General features: G+C 39.1%; 1 protein-coding gene, 1 long non-coding RNA gene and 1 other non-coding gene across 4 annotated transcripts in view; 2 read left to right on the top strand and 1 right to left on the bottom strand.

Annotated features, from left to right (window-relative positions):
• The window catches only part of MSN (moesin), a 161,431-nt gene extending 151,788 nt beyond the window's left edge, over positions 1 to 9,643 (top strand). For both annotated transcript variants that reach the window (XM_007537006.3, XM_060183300.1), the window contains 4 exons: positions 93 to 253; positions 6,219 to 6,311; positions 6,640 to 6,864; positions 7,637 to 9,643. In XM_007537006.3, coding sequence (XP_007537068.2) covers positions 93 to 253; positions 6,219 to 6,311; positions 6,640 to 6,864; positions 7,637 to 7,801 — 644 coding nt within the window. In that variant the 3' untranslated portion in view covers positions 7,802 to 9,643. The remainder of the gene's footprint in view (positions 1 to 92; positions 254 to 6,218; positions 6,312 to 6,639; positions 6,865 to 7,636) is intronic.
• Positions 1 to 21,662, top strand: part of LOC132535856 (uncharacterized) — a 442,232-nt gene that overhangs the window by 307,055 nt on the left and 113,515 nt on the right. The window lies entirely within an intron of this gene.
• Positions 13,321 to 13,427, bottom strand: LOC132535993 (U6 spliceosomal RNA). Its single transcript, XR_009547694.1, has one exon. It is a non-coding gene; the product is annotated as a U6 spliceosomal RNA (small nuclear RNA).

The following is a 21,662-nucleotide window of genomic DNA, read 5'->3' as shown; positions in this document are numbered from 1 at the left end:
TCTGCCTGCCGTGCCCTGTGGTAAAGCATATTCAGGGGGAAAATCTAGGTTCCTTTCACCCCTTCACTACCTTTCCCCTCCTCTTTTCCCAGAATTGGAAGAACAGACCCGCAGGGCACTGGAACTTGAACAGGAGCAAAAACGTGCCCAGAGTGAGGCTGAGAAACTAGCCAAGGAGCGTCAAGAAGCTGAAGAGGCTAAGGAAGCCCTGTTACAGGCTTCCCGAGACCAGAAGAAAACACAGGAACAGCTGGTAAAGCTACCAAATAGGCTGAGATTTTTGTACCTGGGTTTCCTCCACCACCTACAGCTATCTTTGCCTATACTGTAGGCTATTCCTAGCCAGATACCATTCTAGAGAACTTCAACAGATTGCTCATTGGGTAATAAAATGAAAATTCACTAGTATAACACAGAAAATTTCACAAATAATTTACCCTAACACTTTATTTTATTCTACCTTCTAAATTTTTGGAAATCTAATCAGAGGAAACGGATGGAAGAAATAAATAATAACTTAATTGATTAATTACTATATATTACAAACTATGCTAGAAACTTCTCCTTTTCCTTGACTTTCTCTTTTCTATGATCCCATGAGATTAACTTATATAGTATAACATGCTCAAGTAAGAACATTTTTAAAAAGTTTAAGACTTAGTAAAAGTTGTAACAGTTATAGATGAGTAAGGATGAAACCCACTTCTGCCTCTGTTTGATGTGTTTGCTATATACTCATATGCAAAAGTATGTATCTGCATTTTTTCATAAAGGATGGTGAACATACCTACTTTATTTTTTTCTCATTTTTATTAGTTATGTAATAATGATTTAAAAGACTATAGGACAAAAGAGGTACAATTCCCACCACCAGAGTTAGATATCCCATACTCTCCATTGGAAGCCTCCCTATTTTTTATCCCCTTGGGGGTTTGGACCAAAATTCCTCATGGACTTTGACATTATTTTTATATAGCTGTGTCTTATAGAGTAATGCCACCGGTTGCTTCTGTTCTCCCTGGTCTAAGCTTTTAAGAGAGTCAACATATCAAAGACTCATCCTATAGTCTGTGCATTAAAAAGTTTGAGACATTCAATCAATTTTTCCCCTCTCATATTAATTACATAGTTATTTATTTGACTACAAGTTAATAGGAGTGTACATAAACACCATTCCCACCACCAAAAGACTGTGTCCCATCCCATCCTGCCCCCTCTCAGTGAAGCTGAATACCCACCCCCACCCTCAACCCAGAGATTTTTACTTTGGTGCCCTACTCCAAGCTCAGTCAAATCCTGTGGGCCACCATAGGACCTTTCCCTCAATGTGGATCAACAACGGTAGATAATGTTCCATCCTCCAAAGGGAGGCTGGTCAACATATTCTATCTTCCACCTGAGGAAGATGGGTCCTGATATTGGGAGCTTGGCACATTCCTACTTATGACCACAGAATGTGAGCTCAGATCTATGCAGAGGTCACATAGGCTCCTAAGCTGAATATGGGCCTCAGATCAGATAAAATCAGTGGGGTTAATAGTCAACAATATTTATACACCTTTCCAATATTTGGGAGCTACTGTCTTCCCTGATCCAGATTTCTAGCCCTTTTTCCAACCATGACATCATCTCCTGAGACAATAACTTTGGTCCACCTGCATATCAGAGGTCAGGCTCAAAAAAAAAAAAAAAACTACTATAGTCATGGGCCCTTTGCAATATAACTAAAATAGGCCTACTAACTATCTACAAAAAATTGGATCCACTGCATATCGGATGTTACGATCAGGAAAAAAAAAAAAACCAGTATAGTCTTGGGCCCTTTTGAAAATACCTAAAATAGACATACTAGCTATTTCCAAAACAGAGACCCCAAATCTTCATCTGCAATATTCTTGACTTTAGGTTCATGATTAGTCAACAATTTGTTTGGCTGTATATGTTTACTTTTTTTTCAGCCACCAGGTTCCAGATACTAACATGATGCCAACTGGACTTCCCTGGGATGAGGACCCCACCAGTGTGTCCTGGAGCCCCACTTCCCCAGAACTCCACCCCACTAGGAAAAGTGAGAGACAAGCTGGGAGTATGGATTGACCTGTCAATGCCCATGCTCAGAGGGGAAGCAATTACAGAAGCCAGACCTTCTACCTTCTGCACACCATAATGACCGTTGTCCATATTCCTAGAGGGATAAAGAATAGGAAAACTATCAGGGGAGGGGATGGGATCCGGAGTTCTGGTGGTGGGAATTGTGTGGTGTTGTACCCCTCTTATCCTATGGTTTTTGTCAGTGTTTCCTTTAAAAAAAAAAGAAGAAGAAGGGCATTGGCAGGTCGATCCATACTACCAGCCTGTCTCTCTCTTTCCCTAGTAGGGCGGGGCTCTGAGGAAGCGGGGCTCCAGGACACATTGGTGGGCTCATCTGTTAAAAGGCTTCATTTTAACTAGGAGGTGTTTACAAAGTTACCCAGCATTCAACTCTGCCTACTTGACTTAGTCTACAGAACACATTTTTTTTTCTTAAATCTGTAGATGAGAAAGTTTCTATGGGTATTTTTTCCCTATAAACAGACTATTGTGAACAAAAAAGATTCCTCATACTTGGTGTTGGATTTTTGAGGCACTGTGTTGAGAATAAACCTGAAGGACAAATTTCCCTTAAAGTTCAAGAGACAGTGTCAAGCACTATCTCAGATCTATTGTGTTAACACTAAACATATAAGACTATTTTCCAATAAAATGCCAGTTGTAACCAATCAAATTGGAAATAAGCTCCCAATAGATCTTAACTGTTTTGTGGAAGGTGTAAATGCAGGCTGGTAATTTTTTACATCTGTATGTTGTAATTGTGTTGTATAGGGAATTATGAGTGCAGGAGTTACTAGCACATTCTCTCGACAGGGACTGAGACACTCAATTTCTAACAATTCTCTTAATATGTGACTAAGGCCAGTGAAAGTAAGTCCTACCTAACTTACACAGCCTTCAAATGTTAAAGGAAGGTAAGAAACATTTGGGAACATTGTCAAATCTGAAGTTTCTTTACAAACCAAGAAGCTGCAGGTTCAAGTCCCTTAAAAGAGAAGGGAAACTTTTAGCATTTGAAGTGGGGTTTTTTATTTAATTAATTTATAATATTATTTATTCATTTATTGGATAAAGACAGAGAGAAACTGAGAAGGAAGAGAAATACAGAGAGGAGAATAGAGAGAGAGACACCAGCAGCACTCCTGAAGCTATCCCCTTATGGGTGAGGTCTGGTGGATTGAACCTAGGTCCTTGTGAACTGTAATATGTGCATTCAACCAATTCTGCCACCATCCAGGCCCTCAAATATTAATATTTTACTATTATTTTATAAACAATTATAATTGCTGTTTACACTTTTAAACCAAATGTACTACAAGTACCTGCATATTTAGTGATGACCTCTCAAACACTTTCTCGTTTATTGCATTTAGACTAAATTTGAAGGGTTTTTTTCCCAGTAAGCATCTACATGCAGTTAAATTAAAATTGGAATATCTTCCAAAGGTAATTGAGTGAGGTGATTATCATATAAAGTGATACTGGGCAGTGAGTGTGTTATAAGTATGAGACATTATGACACACTATTTTCATGCTCGTATTACGTGTGAGCATAGACCCTGATTTCTCTCAAGTTTAGACAAGGGTATCACCAGTTTCACAGCTTTCTCTCATCTGTCAAAAACCTTTGGAGGAAGAAAAGTTCTCACCAGTAGAGACAAGATAACCCAGTGGTAGGCCACCAAGCTGCAAGATTCCAGTTCCAAAAAGTGTCCTCTCAGTGGGGTGTAATTCAAGCCAGGACTATGATTCAGGTCAAGGACTGCCAGACTGTAGAGTTATTATTTTTAATATGCAAATTCTATAACAAAATCTTGTTTTAAATCCCAATCAGAATGTATGTATAATCCTGTCTTGTCAATCACATTTTATTTTATTTTAATTTTTTATTTATAAAAAGGAAACATTGACTAAACCATAGGATAAGAGCGGTACAACTTCACACAATTCCCACCACCAGAACTTTTTATCCCATCCCCTCCCCTGATAGCTTTCCTATTCTTTAACCCTCTAGGAGTATGGACCCAAGGTCATTGTGGGATGCAGAAGGCTGAAGGTCTGGCTTCTATAATTGTTTCCCCACTGAACATGGGTATTGACAGGTTGATCAATACTCCCAGCCTGTCTCTCTCTTTCTCTAGTGGGGAAGGGTTCTGGGGAATCGGAGCTCCAGGACACATTGGTGGGGGTTTCTGTCCAGGGAAGTCTGGTTGGCATCATGCTAGCGTCTGAAACCTGGTGGTTGAAAAGAGAATTAACATACAAAGCCAAACAAATTGTTGAACAATCATGAACCTAAAGGCTGGAATAGTGCAGATGAAGAGTTGGGGGGTCCTCCATTTTGTAGATAGCTAGTAGGCATATTTTAGTTATATTCCAAAGGGCCTGTGGCTATACTAGTGTTTTTTTGTTTGTTTCTTTGTTTTGCTGATCCTGAGATCTGATATGCAGTTGGATCCAAGTTATTGTTTGTGGAGATGATGTTATGGCTGGCAGAAGGACCAGAAAGCTGGATCAGGAAAGAGAGTAGCTCCCAAATATGAGAAAGGTGTATAAATATTGTTGACTGCTAATCCCATTGATTTGATCTGATCTGGGGCCCATATTCAGCTTAGGAGCCTATGTGACCTCTGCATCTCTGTAGATCTGAGCTCACATTCTGTGGTCATAAGTAGAAATGTTCCAAGCTGCCCCAGTATCAGGACCTGAGATTCCCAAGTGGACATGATGGGCCTAGACCTCAAATAAATCCCTCTCTCCATTGTTACCGGTCATTTCTATTAGGGACAACACAATAGACCCCTTTGTGGGCCCCCATAGGACCTTGCCCATCAATGGTAGAGAATGTTCCATCATCTGAAGGGAAGCTGGACAATATACTCTATACTACACCTAAGGAAGTTGGGTCCTGATATTGGGGCAGTGTTTCCTTTTTATAAATAAATTGGTGAGGTTGTCTACCCAGGGAAGTCAGGATGGTGTTGTGATAAAATCTGCAACTTGGTGGCTAAAAAGGAGTAAGATATAAAGCAAGACAATTTGTTTATTAATCAGGAACCTATGGTCAGAATAGAGCAGGTGGAACTAAGGATCTTGGTGTGTGGAGAAAGTTTCAGAGTTGAAAATAATACTAAGCATTGGATTAGAGCAGAGTAGCTTCCCCACTCCCTACCATTGCTGTTCTATATTGAGGGCAAGGTCCTGTAGAGGCCCACATGAAGGCTTATGATGAGAACATACCTACTTTCATCAACATTTTTAGTGGTTTTATGATTCAGTAGTTAATATTCTATAGCTTAAATTCCTTGATATGTGATCATTTCTTGTACTGTTTGAAGAAGCCAGGGCATAGAATAAAAAGACCTGATTCTGGAGAGAGGGTCCTTTGAGATATTTGATCTTCTAGGCACATGTACTGTTTTGATATGCATAATAGTTTCCCTTCATTCACATAACACTGTAACACTTGCATGATCATTCTGGGAAAACAGAGAAGGGTTTGGCATTAGTGACATAGTGATCCTTAAAGATTTAGCAGGGCCTATCCATGCTGGGTTGGGAGGAAAAGGAGAGAAAGAATAAAGAGATTATGTAAGAGGTGTTATAATTAGGGAGGAAAGAGGACAGGAGAGATGATTTATCATTAGGAAATCTGTAGTCAGGATGGGAAGTTCTGACTTATAAAAATATTGTCTGGAATTATTTTAATTTTTAATGTTTTATTTATAAAAAGGAAACATTGACAAAACCATAGGATAAAAGGGGTACAATTCTTACCACCCCATCACCTCCCCTGATAGCTTTCCTATTCTTTATCCCTCTGGGAGTATGGACCCAGGGTCATTATGAGGTGCAGAAGGTGGAAGGTCTGGCTTCTGTCATTGCTTCCCTGCTTAACATGGGCATTGACAGGTCGATGTTTGGAATTTTAAGATACTATAATAGATCTGAGAGTGAGTAGCCCTCTGGGCTTCCTGGAGGATGTATGATAAAATGGCTTTCCAGGACATCAAACAAGTGGAAGCTTCCAGTTTCCTTCTGACTCCCCAGGGGAACTGATATTGAGGACACTTGAATGCCAAGGTTTAGAAGAAACTAGTCTTTATTTTCTTTCAATTTATTGAAAGGCTTTGGAAATGGCAGAGCTGACCACACGGATCTCCCAGTTGGAGATGGCCCGAAAGAAGAAGGAGAGTGAGGCTGTGGAATGGCAGCACAAGGTAAGACATGGCTCTTAAGAGCAGTGCTATGGGAGAAGTACCACATGCTATATGTTTGAGTTCCTTAGATTACTTAGGCTTAGGATCCCTATAATTTGCATCCTTCTTTGACAAATGGGCATTATGGGAAGTGTCAAAGCTTTTCCTAACACTTTCCAGAATGTCTCAATAATAGGTATAATTATCTTTGTTCTGCAGTCAAGTAAATAAAGGATGAGGCAAATGAAGTGACTTGCCCAACCTTATGCCTTCTTCTTCTAGGCACATGTAGAACACCACAAGTTACCCTCATCTTTGTCAGTCATTTTCTCCCTCTATTACTGTATAGGCTCAGATGGTACAAGAGGACTTGGAGAAGACTCGAGCTGAGCTAAAGACTGCTATGAGTACCCCTCATGTAGCAGAGCCTGCTGAAAATGAGCAAGATGAACAGGATGAGAATGGGGCAGAAGCAAGTGCTGACTTGAGGGCTGATGCCATGGCCAAGGATCGCAGTGAAGAGGAACGTACCACTGAAGCAGAGAAGAATGAGCGTGTGCAGAAGCACCTGAAGGTATCTAGGGAGGCCCAAAGTCTCAAGTAAACCGTGTGTATCAATTTACAATTTATGGCCTTCACTAGGTCATCATGAGGGGATAAGTAGAGGAGTCTATGTCAGTACTATATGAGAATCTGAACCTTTATCACATGAGAGCTTTAAGGTGAGTTGCTTATTACTCAGATACTAGGGTAACTCTTGTTTTTATCTTGTCTCAACCTTCAGTCATCTGACATAATTATTACTTGAATCTTTGGTACAGTGTTCTACTATTATGGAATGCTTGTCATCAGTTGTTCCCTTGAATTTGCTTTACTATTGCTGTATTATTATTTTAAAAATGTTTACCGCCAACAGATTTATTACTGGGATTCAGTATCTTCACCAGGAATTAACTGTAGCTGGCTGCTATTTTTGCCTTTTTCCTTAAATTTGATGGGAAATAGGAGAGAGGTAGAGAGGGAGCAAGGAAGAAAGACATCTTCAGCCATGTTTCACTGCGTGTGAAACTCCATCCCCCCCCACACACACATACAGATAGGGTGCGGGGTCTTGAACTTGGGTCCTTGAATATAATAACTGTGCACTCAACCAGGTGCCTGTCCCCCACTAATTCTAAGAGGACTGGAAATAGTTTTCAAAAATGTGTGTGTGTGTGTGTGTGTGTGTGTGTGTAGGTAGGTAGAAAGATTGAGGAGAAAAGAGAAAATGAGAGAAAGAGACCTGTTAAATAAGGGGAAGTAAAACTAGAGAATTCTACTAACCCTTCCCTCTTGTACACTCACAGGCGCTTACTTCAGAGCTGGCTAATGCCCGTGATGAATCCAAGAAGACTACCAATGATATGATTCATGCTGAGAACATGAGACTAGGCAGAGATAAGTATAAGACCCTGCGCCAAATTCGTCAGGGCAACACCAAGCAACGCATTGATGAGTTTGAGTCTATGTAATGAGCATTCAACTTCTGTGGAACCTGCCCTCCATTCTTCTTTGCCCCTTTACTCCCATATTTTCACCTATCTCACACTGTGCTAGAGCTACTAATTAGAATAGTCTTGGAGTCATGGCAAATATTCATTGTGATTATGGGTCACTCACTTCCCTGTGCAGAAATATAGTCCACCATAGTACAATGGGATTCTCTTTTCCATCTCTATCTTGTGTAATCTAGCTTGCTAAGAGAGGCCACTTTTACATTGCATGTATACTTCTCATTTAATATGGGAAGCACACCTTCATTTACTGTTGTTCTGCAATAGTCAAGTGTGGAATAAACTACCTTCAAACCAGCTCTACCACTGCTTTCCTCTTCTAATTAGTAAAATTTGATTATCACTAGATTTGGAAGGAGGAAGGACCTTGTTATATCAAATTACTTAAGATTAGTCTTCCCAGTATTCATCCCTTATAGAATCACTTGAGCTTTGTAATGATTGGAGGTTTAAAATTGTTCATTATTATGTCTCAGTTTAGAGTTATTATAAACTCAGTCCCTGTAACCCTTGTTCCTGAATTAAGGACAGTTGAGACAGGGGAAACACCCTAGAAGTCACTGACTCTTCTAAATAGGCAGAGAGCTATGTTGAAGATTCTATTTAAATGCTTTATGGAGGCCTGGGCCTCTTTTAAGTGAGTACTATGGGCTGGCTTCTTCCATTTTTGGGATCTGCCCCTCCCCACTTCAATTTGCAAATTTCTTCATGCTAGAACAGTAATGTTTGTTATCCTAAAACTCCATTCCACTCTACCCAGGACTCTTACCACTGGGAGAAAATATTCACACCTGACTTCTCTAATAAGAGATAACTGGAACACAGATACTTCTTCAGGGATATCCATGTTTAATGTCAGTTCACTTCATCCCTGTATCTATAGAAGATGCTGAGCATTGTGAGAGGTATTCATGTGCTGGATCCCATAGTTCGCTTCATCCCCTCTGGTACCTTGGTACCTAATTATTCCTGCCTATCACCCCATCCAAGGTGGTGACTATGCCTTGACTTTGTTAACAGACTTCTAAATCAAGTGTTGCCACCAGCAGTGATATAGCCAGAGGTAAAATCAGAGCAAATCAGAGCTGATGGGGTTTCTGACCTGGACTTTTCCACACCCTCAATCCATATCCAGCCATTTCCTTCAATCTTTTAGGTGTGATTTTTTTTCTATTAGTATTATAAAATTTAGTGGAATCTAACTCAATATTGGTTTCTTCATTTCTGCTATTTCTCCTTTAGAAAATATGGAGTTAAATAATTTCTCCTCATTTCTTACCACTGCCACACTTGAGAAACATATTATAGAAGGCTATATTATAGAAGAATATTTTATCAAATACATCATTGTAATAAGAAACTTTCATTACTAGTAAGGTCACTTATCACCAAAGATCAAGCATCCATCATAAAGTAACTGGTGTTTTGTTTTACCCTTCCTTTTTTTGGTCTTCTTCATATGTCACTTTCTCCATATGTCACCTTTAACCATACACCCCTCTATGCAGTACTTCCAGTCCAGAACTCACTTACTATTCCATCTCTCCCCACCTCCATTTGATCTTGAGGTGTCTTGTACATATTTCTGTGAATTATAATGATACTTTCTTGGGGATATGCTCTAAATTGGCTAAGTTCAGATATGGAATTGTGGGTCAGTTTAGCTGAGGTTTGGGAGAGCTGTTATATTTTGCATTCAGTTTTTCTTGTGTGTACTATTTGTTTTTAAAAATCATTGTGGAGGGGCTTATGTTCAAACCATGTTCTCTTTCAATGCAAATAAAGTTTAAGAAACCTTCATTATGACTTGCTTTTTTGTTGTTGTGACCTGAGTGGGTGGTTGTAATGTATTTCTGTAATTACTATTCTGTTAAAAATGTTAGGGAGTTGGGCAGTAGCACAGAGGGTTAAGCACAGGTGGTACAAAGCACAAAGACCAGCTTAAGGATCCTGGTTCGAGCCCCTGGCTCCCCACCTGCAGGGGAATCGCTTCACAGGTGGTGAAGCAGGTCTTCAGGTGTCTATCTTTCTCTCCCCCCTCTCTGTCTTCCCCTCCTATCTCCATTTCTCTCTGTCCTATCCAACAACAACTACAGCAATAACAACAATAATAACTACAACAATAAAACAAGGACAACAAAAGGAAATAAATAAATAATATTGAAAAAAAATGTCCCCATCTCTAATCTCATTTTATGCTTACCTCAATCCTATAGGGTGTAAAGATATTATTACCTTCACTAGAGGGAATGTATTATAAATGTAAAATGACTCCCCAAATGACTATGCAATTTCCATTGCTCCAGGTCAACTTTTCCAGAATAAGTGGACAATACATGTGCTGATCTTGTGATACTTCTGGATTCATTTAGCACTGGAACTTTGAAGCTAATTTTAATTTACATTTCTGGATTTCTGCAGTGACCAAACCCTATCCTCTTCTATGTCAGAAAGGCCTCCAGTCTTATTTTACCTCTTGATATCTTCACTTATTGCAATGCCAATAAAAATAAGAGGATCACCTTGAGTCCCTTTACAAAAGATGCTATGAAAGAGTAGAACATAAAGTAAGAATGGACAATGTGTGGCTTTGTGGTTTAAAAAACAGGTCAAATTTACCACCTAGATATAGTTACTCTTATTTTACAGATATGAAAATTTCAGACCCAGAGAAGTCACGTAGTTTACCTTACACCTGATACACATTATCATTTATTTATTTTGTCATTTTTATTATCTCTCTTTTAATTTATTTATAGAAAGGAAACATTGAGAAAACCATAGGATAAGAGGGGTACAACTCCACAGAGTTCCCACCATCAGAACTCATATCCCATCACCTCTATTGATAGCTTTCCTATTCTTTAACTCAAGGTCATTGTGGGATGCAGAAGGTGGAAGGTCTGGCTTCTGTTAATTGCTTCCCTGATGAACATGGCATTGACAGGTAAATCCACACTCCCAGCCTGCCTCTCTCTTTCCCTAGTGGGAAATTCTGGGGAATTGGAGCTCCAGGACACATTGGTGGGGTTTTCTGTCCAGGGAATTCTGGTAGGCAACATGCTTAGCATCTGGAGCCTGGTGGCTGAAAAGAGATAACATATAAAGCCAAACAAATTGTTTGAATACTGCAGATGAAGAGTTGTGGGGTCTCTATTCTGGAGATAGCTAGTAGGTATATTTTAGTTATATTCCAAAGGGCCTGTGGCTATACAATTTTTTTCCCTGAGCCTGAAATCTGATATGCAGGTGGATCCTAGTTATTGCCTGGGGAGATGATGTCATGGCTGTCAGAAGAACCAGAAAGCTGGATCAGGGAAGAGAGTAGCTCCCAAATATGGGAAAGGTGCACAAATATTGTTGACTGTAAACCCCATCGATTTGATCTGATCTGGGGCCCATATTAAGCTTAGGAGCCTATATTACCTCTGCATCCCTGTGGATCTGAGCTCACATTCTGTGATCATAAGTAGGAACATTCCAATATGCCCCAATAGCAGGATCCATCTTCCTCAGGAGTAGCATAGAGAATGTTGTCCAGCCACCCTTTGGAGGATAGAACATTCTCTACCATTGTTGATCCAAGTTGAGGGCAAGGTCCTATGGGGGCTCACAAAGGGATCTATTTTGTTGTTCCTGATGGAGATTACTGGTAACAATGGAGAGGGATTTATTTGAGGTCTAGGCCCATCATGTCTGTTTGAGAATCTTAGGACTTCCTGACTAGGGCCCCAGCTCCTGGGGTGGCCTGATAGTGACTAAAGAGTCATCCCTAAAGTATGCCAGTCTCTTGCCTTACTCAGCTTTTGTAGCCCATGCTTTGATGAGGTTAGTTTTGGAGTGAGTGAGAGAACTGTAATAGGAAGTAGGTGTGGTGGGTATCTAAGTCTATGTAGACACTATTTCATTAGGAACTTGATACTGACTCACTACAGACTATTGTGTATTTTTGCTTTCAGGTATATATTTTGCCCTAATTTATGGAGACATGTGAACATATGCTCTATGACATGGGACCTGGTCTATAACTAGGTTTTGGGACTCGGTTAGGAAGTGAACCTCCTGGAATGGAATTAGAGAATCCTATGAAAGGAAAGGTCCAACCCGAGTAATGAGGGTGAAGGGTTGACATTCCATGCCTGAAGTCTCTGGGCACAGTCTGAAGTGAAGCATGCTGAAGTGGTACTCGTTGCGTTGATTAGGTTGGGATTGGTGGATGCAATATAATTTGGTATGAATTGAGAGTAGCATGTAGGAAAGTGAGCCCCCACTCTAGAGGATCCAGGATTGGGGAAATACAGGCTCTTTAGAAGAAGTGGGAGGTTCCTGCTGTCTTAGGGTTTAAGAAGGCAATAGATAGTTATTGCTATAATCACATTATTTGGCAATTGGGTTAACTTTGAAAAATATCTTTGTTAGGATTTGCTGTATCATACACACATCAACATAATTTATGTCCTTTTACATTATTTGTATATAGCTGTGTCACTGGTTGCTTCTGTTCCCCGTGATCTAAGCTTTTAAGAGAGTCAACATATCAAAGACTCAGCTTATGGTCTGTGCACTAAAAATTTGAGACGTTCAATCAGTTTTCCCCTCCCATATTAATTAAATAGTGATTTATATGGCTATAAATTAATAGGAGTATACAAAAACACTGTTCCCACCACCACAATCACCATCACCACCATCAGCATGCCCCCCCACCCCCCCACCCCCATGAAGCCGAACATTCACCCTTACCCTCAACCCAGGATTTTCACTTTGGTACACTACTCCAAATTCAGTCAAATCATACTTTGAGTTTCCTTTTCTGTTCTTCTTTTTCAACTTCTGTTGATGAGTGGGATCATCCCATACTCATCTTTATCTTTCTGACTTAGGTCACTTAATATAATTCCTTCTAGCTCTATCCAAGATACGTCAGAGTTCTTAATAGTATTCCATAGTATTCCATTGTGTATCTATACCACAGCTTTCTTAGCCACTCACATGTTGTTGGGCACCTGGGTTGCTTCCAGGTTTTAGCTATTATGAATTGTTCTGCTATGAACATGGGTGTACACATATCTATTTGGTTGGGTTTTATGAAGTCCTTGGGGTATATACCTAGGAGAGGAATTAATGGGTCATATCCTCTACCCATTTTTGGATGGGGTCATTTGCTTTTTTGTTGCTAAGTTTGCTGAGCTCTTTGTATATTTTGGTTACTAGTCTCTTGTCTGATGTATGGCATGTGAAGATCTTCCATTCTGTGAGGGATCTCTTTGTTTGGGTGAAGGTTTCTTTGGCTGTGCAGAAGACTTTCAATTTGACTTAGTCCCATTGGTTTGTTTTTGCTTTAGTCTTCCTTGCAATTGAATTTGTATCATCAAAGATGTCTTTGATGTTTATGTGAGAAAGTGTTCCACCAATGTTTTCCCCTATATATTAGATATTTTCTGTTCTAACATCCAGGTCTTTGATCCATTTGAAGTAAAAATATGGAACACTTCATGAATTTGGGTGTCATCCTTGCACAGGGGCCATGCTAATCTTCTCTGTATCGTTCCAGTTGTATTATATATGCTACCGAAGCAAGCACCATTTTTTATTATCTTTATTTATTTATTGGATAGAGATAGCCAGAAAGTGAAAGGGAAGAGAATGATAGAGAAGGATTGAGACAGCATTACAGCACTACTTCACCACTTGCAAAGATTTCTCCCTACATGTGGGGTCCTTGTCTCAAACTCTGGTCTTTGCACCTTATAACGTTTGCTTAACCAGGTGTGCCACCACCTGGCCCCAACATTATCATTTACAAGCTCCCTTTTTAGTCAATATGTACACAGAAAATTAAGCTATAGATTTTTGTGAATTTTAAATCCTTACAACAATCCCTTGAGACTGTAGCTTCGGGCAGCTTGGAATGTTCCTTGTCATGACCACACAGTGTGAGCTCAGATATAATCTGTAACTATTTTTTGGTTCCAGTTCATTAATAATTTTTGAGTCTTTATTTCTTACCACCTTTCAGCCACCAATGAAATACTATGCAGTTACTAAAAGCATTGATGGTCTGTTTTGCCACATCTACGAAATAACTCAAAGTTGAGTGACAAACCAGAAAGAGAAGGATGAATATGGATAATAATTTATAAGTAGAATTTACGAAGCAAAGACAATAAAGGAATACATGTGTTGAAGCTTGCACTGGTTGTGGTGTATTGCACCCAAGCAAAAGACTCTGGGGAGGGAAAAGAAGGGATGGGATGGAGGTCCTGGTGCATGATGATAGAAGAGGAGCTACATTGGGGAAGTGAATCTTGTACAGACAGTTATCATGGGAGAAGACAGGTTGTATCTGTTTGTCAACAAAAGTAATATAAACTAGAAACTGCCAATAAAGTGGGGGGAAAAGAAATTATGTAAATAAATCTCATTTCTCCATTGAGAACCATGTTACAAATTACAGTACAATACCACAACCAAGACATTGACCTTCATACTGTTAATAAAAGAATCTCTCATGCTGTTTGTTCTTTTTAAAAAATATGTTTAAGTGGGGATTCCGGAAGATGGCAGAATGAGAAGCTGCTAGTGGCTTGAGCTCCGACCACATCTACTGGAAATGGTAGGATTTTTTACCTTTAGTAGGCCAGTCAATAAGGGGTCCTGGCGGTGACACCAAGGAGGTGACTATAACTCAATTTGGGGTAGAAAATAGAATAAAAAGAAAGGGAAAACAATTTTTTCTTTTAAATTATTATTCCCGAAGCGCACGCCCCCCCTCGCATAAGCAGTCCCTGGAGACCAGAGATCTGCTCCTAGCAGGCTCCCCTGCTGAGCTTCTTTCTTTACCAAGATTCCTGGCCCACCAGGGGGTGCCATTCATTCCAATTCTATTCCCTTCTGAAACCTTTGGCCTTTTTTCTTTCTAAGTATCCAATCAGCTGCCTCTGCTCAGGGGGCCTGAGGCAATCTGAAGCCATCCAAGCTAAAGACAGAACAGGGTTTTTTACTCTGTTCTATTTTATTATCAGTACAAGATAAACACATACCCCTTTCCCTCTCTCCTTCAGGTTGACCAGAATTAATTCTTAGTGTATTTTCCATTGCTAGGGGACTGGGTGTCTTATTCACTGCTAAAATAACTTACTTCACTTTTCCTGCTGCCCCTACCCATTCTCTCCCTCCCTCCCCCACATAGCTAATTAAATAATAACAATTAAATAAATAAATAACTCTTTCCTTTCACTTCTCTTTTATTACTGTTCTTTTTTCTTATCTTTTTCTTTTTTCTCTCTTTTTTCTTCTTTTTCTCATTCTTGTCATCCTTTCTTCCTTCCTCCTTCAGCTTTCTGAATTCACTGATACACATTTGGGAATTATTTTGGGGAAGAAATCTGACTCAGAGTGGAATCTCTCTGCGTGTATCTCTGCTCTACTTCCCTTTCTCCCTTAGCTACCCCTAGAATATACAGTGGAGAGTAGATTTGCATAACTGTCTATTCCTGCTATTCTTGTCTAGTCCTGATGTTTTTTTTTTCTTTCTTAACAATCAGCTGCCTCTGCTCAGGAGGCTTGAGGCAATCTGGGACAGGTTTTTTACCCTGCTGTATTTTATTATTAATATTATATAAAGGTGTATATCTTCTCCCCCTACTTAAGGTTGACCAGAATTAACTCTTAGGGTATCTTTCATTGCTAGGGGACTGGCATCTTATACATTGTGAGAGGAAGTTGTCTCATTACTCCTACCTCCTCTACAGACTCTCCCCTTCTCCCTCCTCCTAGCTAATTAATAAAATTTAAAAAATTAATCAATTAAAAACTCTCCTTTCACTGCTGTTTTATTACAGCTCTTTTTCTTATCTTTTTTTCTCTCTTATTTCTCTTTTTTATCTTGTCTTCCATTTCTTCCTTCTACTTTGTCTTTCTGAATTCACTGTGATTAATTTGTGAGTTATTTTGGGGAAGAAATCTGACTCAGAGTGGACTCTCTATGTATGTATCTCTGCTCTACTTCCCTTTCTCCTCTTGCTACCCCTAGAATATACAGTGGATAGTAGATTTGCATAATTGTCTTTTCTCGCTATCCCTTCTTTCCATTCTCCACTTGGTAGCTATTTTTTCATAGATTGGAGACAATATTTGGCTAACTGGTAGTGACTAAACTGCTTCAATCCTTGCTTCAGTTGCTATTGTAATTCTTGAGGTTGGTGATTGCATCTGTCATAATAGTATTTAGTACAGTGTTGCTTGTACTCAAAACACAACTGAGGAACAACAGAACATAAAAATAAGAAACACATAAATCAAAAAAATGGCAAGATCAAAAACAAATAAAACTGCTACTCCAATGAATGAAGACAAGAGTCCAGAAGAAACTACAAATCAGCCAGAAGTAACCATAGATAAGAAAAGTATGCAGGAAATAATAAACTTATTAATCACAGAAATGAAAAAAACATTGGAGGAAAGGAATGGCAGTATTAGGGAAACAACAGTTGAGACCCCCAAGGAAAATACTGATTATCTCGAGGCAATGAGAGAACTGAAAGCTGAAATAGCTGTGATGAAGAAAGAAGCTGAGGCAAGGGAAAGCAGACTAACAAAAGCAGAAAACAGAATTAGCCAGACAGAGGATGAGGTAGAGAAAACTAAGAAAGATATGAAAGAGCTCAAAAAGAGATTGAGAGACACTGAAAACAACAACAGAGACATATGGGACGATCTCAAAAGAAGTAACAGAGGAAGAAAGAGAGGAAAGGGAAGGAAACACTCTAGAGGAAAAATAGAAGAAAACTTCCCAGACCTGAATAACAGAAAGGACATCAAGATTCAAGACCCCAGAGAGTTCCAAACAGAATCAACCCATATCTGAAGACACCAAGACACATCATAGTCACAGTGAGAAGAAGTAAGGATAAAGAAAGGATCCTAAAGGCTGCAAGAGAAAAACAAAAAGTCACATACAGGGGAAAACCCATAAGACTATCAGCAGACTTCTCCACTCAAACTCTAAAATACAGAAGAAAATGGCAAGATATCTATTAAGCCCTGAATGAAAAAGTGTTTCAACCAAGGATAATATATCCTGCTAGACTTTCATTCAAACTAGATGGAGGGATCAAAACCTTCTTAGATGAACAACAGTTAAAGGAGGCAACCATCAATAAACCGGCACTGAAAGAGGTTCTAAAAGGCTTCTTATAAACAAGATCATCACTATAATACTTGCAGTATATCAGAGCAAACAAAAATTTGTTGAACAATGGCACTACAATACATTAAATCCATAATATCAATAAATGTCAATGGCTTAAACACACCCATCAAAAGGCAGAGAGTGGGGGTATGGATCAGGAAACATAGCCCAACCATATGCTGCTTGCAAGAATTCCATCTGACAAATAAGATAAACACAGACTTAAATTTAAAGGATGAAAAACTATTATACATGCTAACGGACCACAAAAAAAGGCAGGAACAGCCATTCACATCTCAGACACAATAGATTTTAAATTAAATAAAGTAATAAAAGATTGGCAAAGACATTATATAATTTTAGAGGATCAAGGATCAATCAGCCAAGAAGACTTAACAATTATCAACATCTATGCACCCAATGAGGGGCCATCAAAATACATCAAGCACCTACTGAGTTTAAAAAATACATCAATAGTAATACAATAATAGTGGGAGACTTTAATATCCCACTCTCACACTTAGACAGATCAACAAAGCAGAGAATCAACAAAGATACAAGACAATTAAATGAGACTGACAGACTAGACCTCTTGGACATTTTCAGACTCCTCCACCCCAAAAAACTGGAATACACCTTCTTTTCAAATCCACATAACACATACTCAAGGATAGACCACATGTTAGGCCACAAAGACAGCATCAAGAAATTCAAGAGCATTGAAATCATCCCAAGTATCTTCTCAGACCACAGTGGAGTAACAACAAACAAAAAATTATTAAAAGACACAGAATTTGGAAACTAAACAACATGCTCCTTAAGAACCACTGGGTCAGAGAGTCAATCAGGAAATTCAAATGTTCCTAGAAACAAATGAAAATGAAGACACAACCTATCAAAATATTTGGGACACTGCTAAAGCAGTATTGAGAGGGAAACTTATAGCCATACAATTGCATAGTAAACACAAGAAAAAGCTCAAAGGAACGACCTTACTGCACACCTCAAGGACTTAGAGGAAGAGGAACAAAGGAATCCTAAAGCAACCAGAAGGACAGAAATCATTAAAATTAGAGCAGAAATAAACAACAACGAAAATAAGAGGACCATATAGAAGATCAATGAAGCCAAATGTTGGTTCTTTGAAAGATTAAACAAAATTGACAACCCCCTAGCCAGACTCACCAAACAAAAAAGAGAGAAGACTCAAATTAATAGAATTGTAAACAATGGAGGAGATATCACAACTGACACCACAGAAATCCAGAGAATCATGCAAAAATCCTATGAAAAACTATATGCCACCAAGCTAGAGAATCTGGAAGAAATGGAACAATTCCTAGAAACATATGTCCTTCCAAAACTGAACCAAGAAGAACTACAAAACCTATATGCACCAATTATAAACAAAGAAATTGAAACCGTTATTAAAAATCTCCCCAACAACAAAAGTCCTGGACCAGATAGCTTCACAAAAGAATTCTACAAAACTTTCAGGAAACAGTACCCATACTTCTTAAGCTTTTCCATAAGATTGAAGAAACAGGAATACTCCCTTCCACCTTCCATAGATCAACATCACCCGGATACCAGAAGCTTATAGAGACACAACAAAAAAGGAATGATGATGAACATAGATGCCAAAATATTAAACAAGATCTTGGCGAACCGGATACAGCAGCACATCAAAAAGATTGTTCATCATGACCAAGAAGGATTCATCCCAGGAATGCAAGGCTGGTTCAACATCCATAAGTCAATTAATGTCATTCACCACATCAATAAAAGCAAAGCCAAAACCCACATGATTATCTCAACAAATGCAGAGAAAGCCTTTGACAAAATCCAACACCCATTCATGCTCAAAACTCTACAAATATAGGCATAGATGGGAAATTACCCAAGATAGTGGAATCTATATAGAGCAAACCTACAGCCAACATCATACTCAACGGACAGAAGCTGAAAGCATTCCCCCTCAGATCGGGGACTAGACAGGGCTGTCCACTGTCACCATTACTCTTCAACATAGTATTGGAAATTCTTGCCATAGCAATCAGGCAAGAGAAAGAAATCAGTGGAATACAGCTTGGAAGGGAAGAAGTCAAGCTCTCACTATTTGCAGATGATATGACAGTATACATAGAAAAACCTAAAGAATCAAACAAAAAACTACTGGAAGTTATTAGGGAATATAGCAAGATGTCAGGCTACAAAATCAATGTACAAAAATCAGTGGCATTTCTTTATGCAAACACTAAATCTGAAGAAAAGGATCCAGAAATCACTCCCATTTACTGTCTCAGCAAAATCAATCAAATACCTAGGAATAAAGTTGACCAAAGAAGTGAAAGACTTGTATAATGAAAACTGTGAGTCGCTACTCAAGGAAATAGAAACTGATACCAAGAAATGGAAAGATATCCCATGCTCATGGATTGGAAGAATAAATATCATCAAAATGAATATTCTCCCCAGAGCCATATACAAATTTAATGCAATACCCATCAAAGTTCCACCAAGCTTCTTTAAGAAAATAGAACAAAAAGTACATTCACTTATCTGAAACCAGAAAACACCTAGAATTGCCAAAACGATCTTGAGGAAAAGAAACATAAATGGAGACATCACACTCCCAGATCTCAAACTAGAGTATAAAGCCATCATCATCAAAACAGCCTGGTAGTGGAACAAAAATAGGCACACAGACCAATGGAACAGAAATGAAAGCCCAGAACTAAATCCCCACACCTATGGAAATCTGATCTTTGATAAGGGGGCCCAAAGTATTAAATGGAAGAAGGAGGCTCTCTTTAACAAATGTGATGGGAAAACTGGGTTGTAACATGCAGAAGAATGAAATTGAACCATATTATCTCACCAGAAACAAAAATCAACTGCAAATGGATCAAAGACCTGGATGTTAGACCAGAAACAATCAAATACTTAGAGGAAAACATTGGTAAAACACTTTCCCACCTACACCTCAAGGACATCTTTGATGAAATAAACCCAACTGCAAGAAAGACTAAAGCAGAAACAAACCAATGGGACTACATCAAATTGAAAAGCTTCTGCACATGGAATGGGAGAAGATCTTCACATGCCATACATCAGACAAGAAACTAATCACCAAAATGTATAAAGAGCTCAGCAAACTTAGCACCAAAAATGCAAATGACCCCATTCAAAAATGGGCAGAGGATATGAATAAAACTTTCACCTCAGAGGAGATCCAAAAGGCTAACAAATATATGAAAAACTGCTCTAGGTCACTGATTGTCAGAGAAATGCAAATTAATACAACACTAAGATACCACCTCACTCCTGTAAGAATGGCATACATCAAAAAGGACAGTAGCAACAAATGCTGGAGAGGATGTGGGGACAGAGGAACCCTTTTACATTGCTGGTGGGAATGTAAATTGGTACAGCATCTGTGGAGAGCAGTCTGGAAAACTCTCAGAAGGCTAGACATGGACCTTCCATATGATCCAGTAATTGCTCTCCTGGTGTTATACCCCAAAGACTCCATAACACCCAAGCAAAAAGAGGTGTGTACTCCTATGTTCATAGCAGCACAATTCATAATAGCTAAAACCTGGAAGCAACCCAGGTGCCCAACACCAGATGAGTGGCTGAGAAAGCTGTGGTATATATACACAATGTAATACTATACAACTATCAAGAACATTGAACCCACCTTCTCTGACCCATCTTGGAAAGAGCTAGAAGGAATTATGTTAAGTGAGCTAAGTCAGAAAGATAAAGATGAGTATCGGATGATCCCACTCATCAACAGAAGTTGAGAAAGAAGATCTGAAAGGGAAACTAAAAGCAGGACCTGATCAAATTATAAGTAGGGCACCAAAGTAAAAACCCAGTGTTGAGGTGTAGACATGCAGCTTCCTGGGCCAGTGGGGGATGGGGGTGGGTGTGTGGGATGGGACATAGTCTTTTGGTGGCGGGAATGGTGTTTATGTACACTCCTAGTAAAGTTTAGTCATATAAATCACTAGTTAATTAATATGAGAGGGGGGAAATTAATTGTATGTCTTGAAGTTTTTAAAACACAGACTGAGTCTTTTTAATATATAGGCTGTGTATTTGATATGCGGACTCTCTCAAAAGCCTATACCAAGTAGATCAGAAGCAACCAATGGCATAGCTACATACAAGATACTAGGTACTATACAGCAAACTCTTAACAAAAGGACTTTTCAAAGTTAACCCAATTACCAAATAATGTGATGATAACATTAACTATCCATTGTCTTTTTGAACCCTAAGAAAGCAGGAACCTCACATCTCCACTATAGAGCCTATATTTCCCCCAGTCCTGGAACCTTAGGATAGGGCCCACTTTCCTGCATGCCTCTCCCAATCCATATCAAATAATATTGCATCTGCTGATCACAACTTAATCAACACAACGATTACCTCCTCAACATGCTTCAGCTCAGACTGTGTCCAGAAACTTCAGGTGTGGAATGACAACCCTTCAGCTTCATTACTCGGGTGAGACCTTTCCTTTCATAGTATTCTCTAATTCCATCCCAGGTGGTTCACTTTCTAACAAAGTTCCAAAACCTGGATATAGACCAGGTTCTGTGAGAGAGAGCATAT

Source organism: Erinaceus europaeus, chromosome X (assembly GCF_950295315.1).
Source record: "Erinaceus europaeus chromosome X, mEriEur2.1, whole genome shotgun sequence".
NCBI classification, from domain to species: domain Eukaryota; kingdom Metazoa; phylum Chordata; class Mammalia; order Eulipotyphla; family Erinaceidae; genus Erinaceus; species Erinaceus europaeus.
Note: the sequence above shows the minus strand (reverse complement) of the source record. Positions and strands in the feature narration are given on the sequence as shown.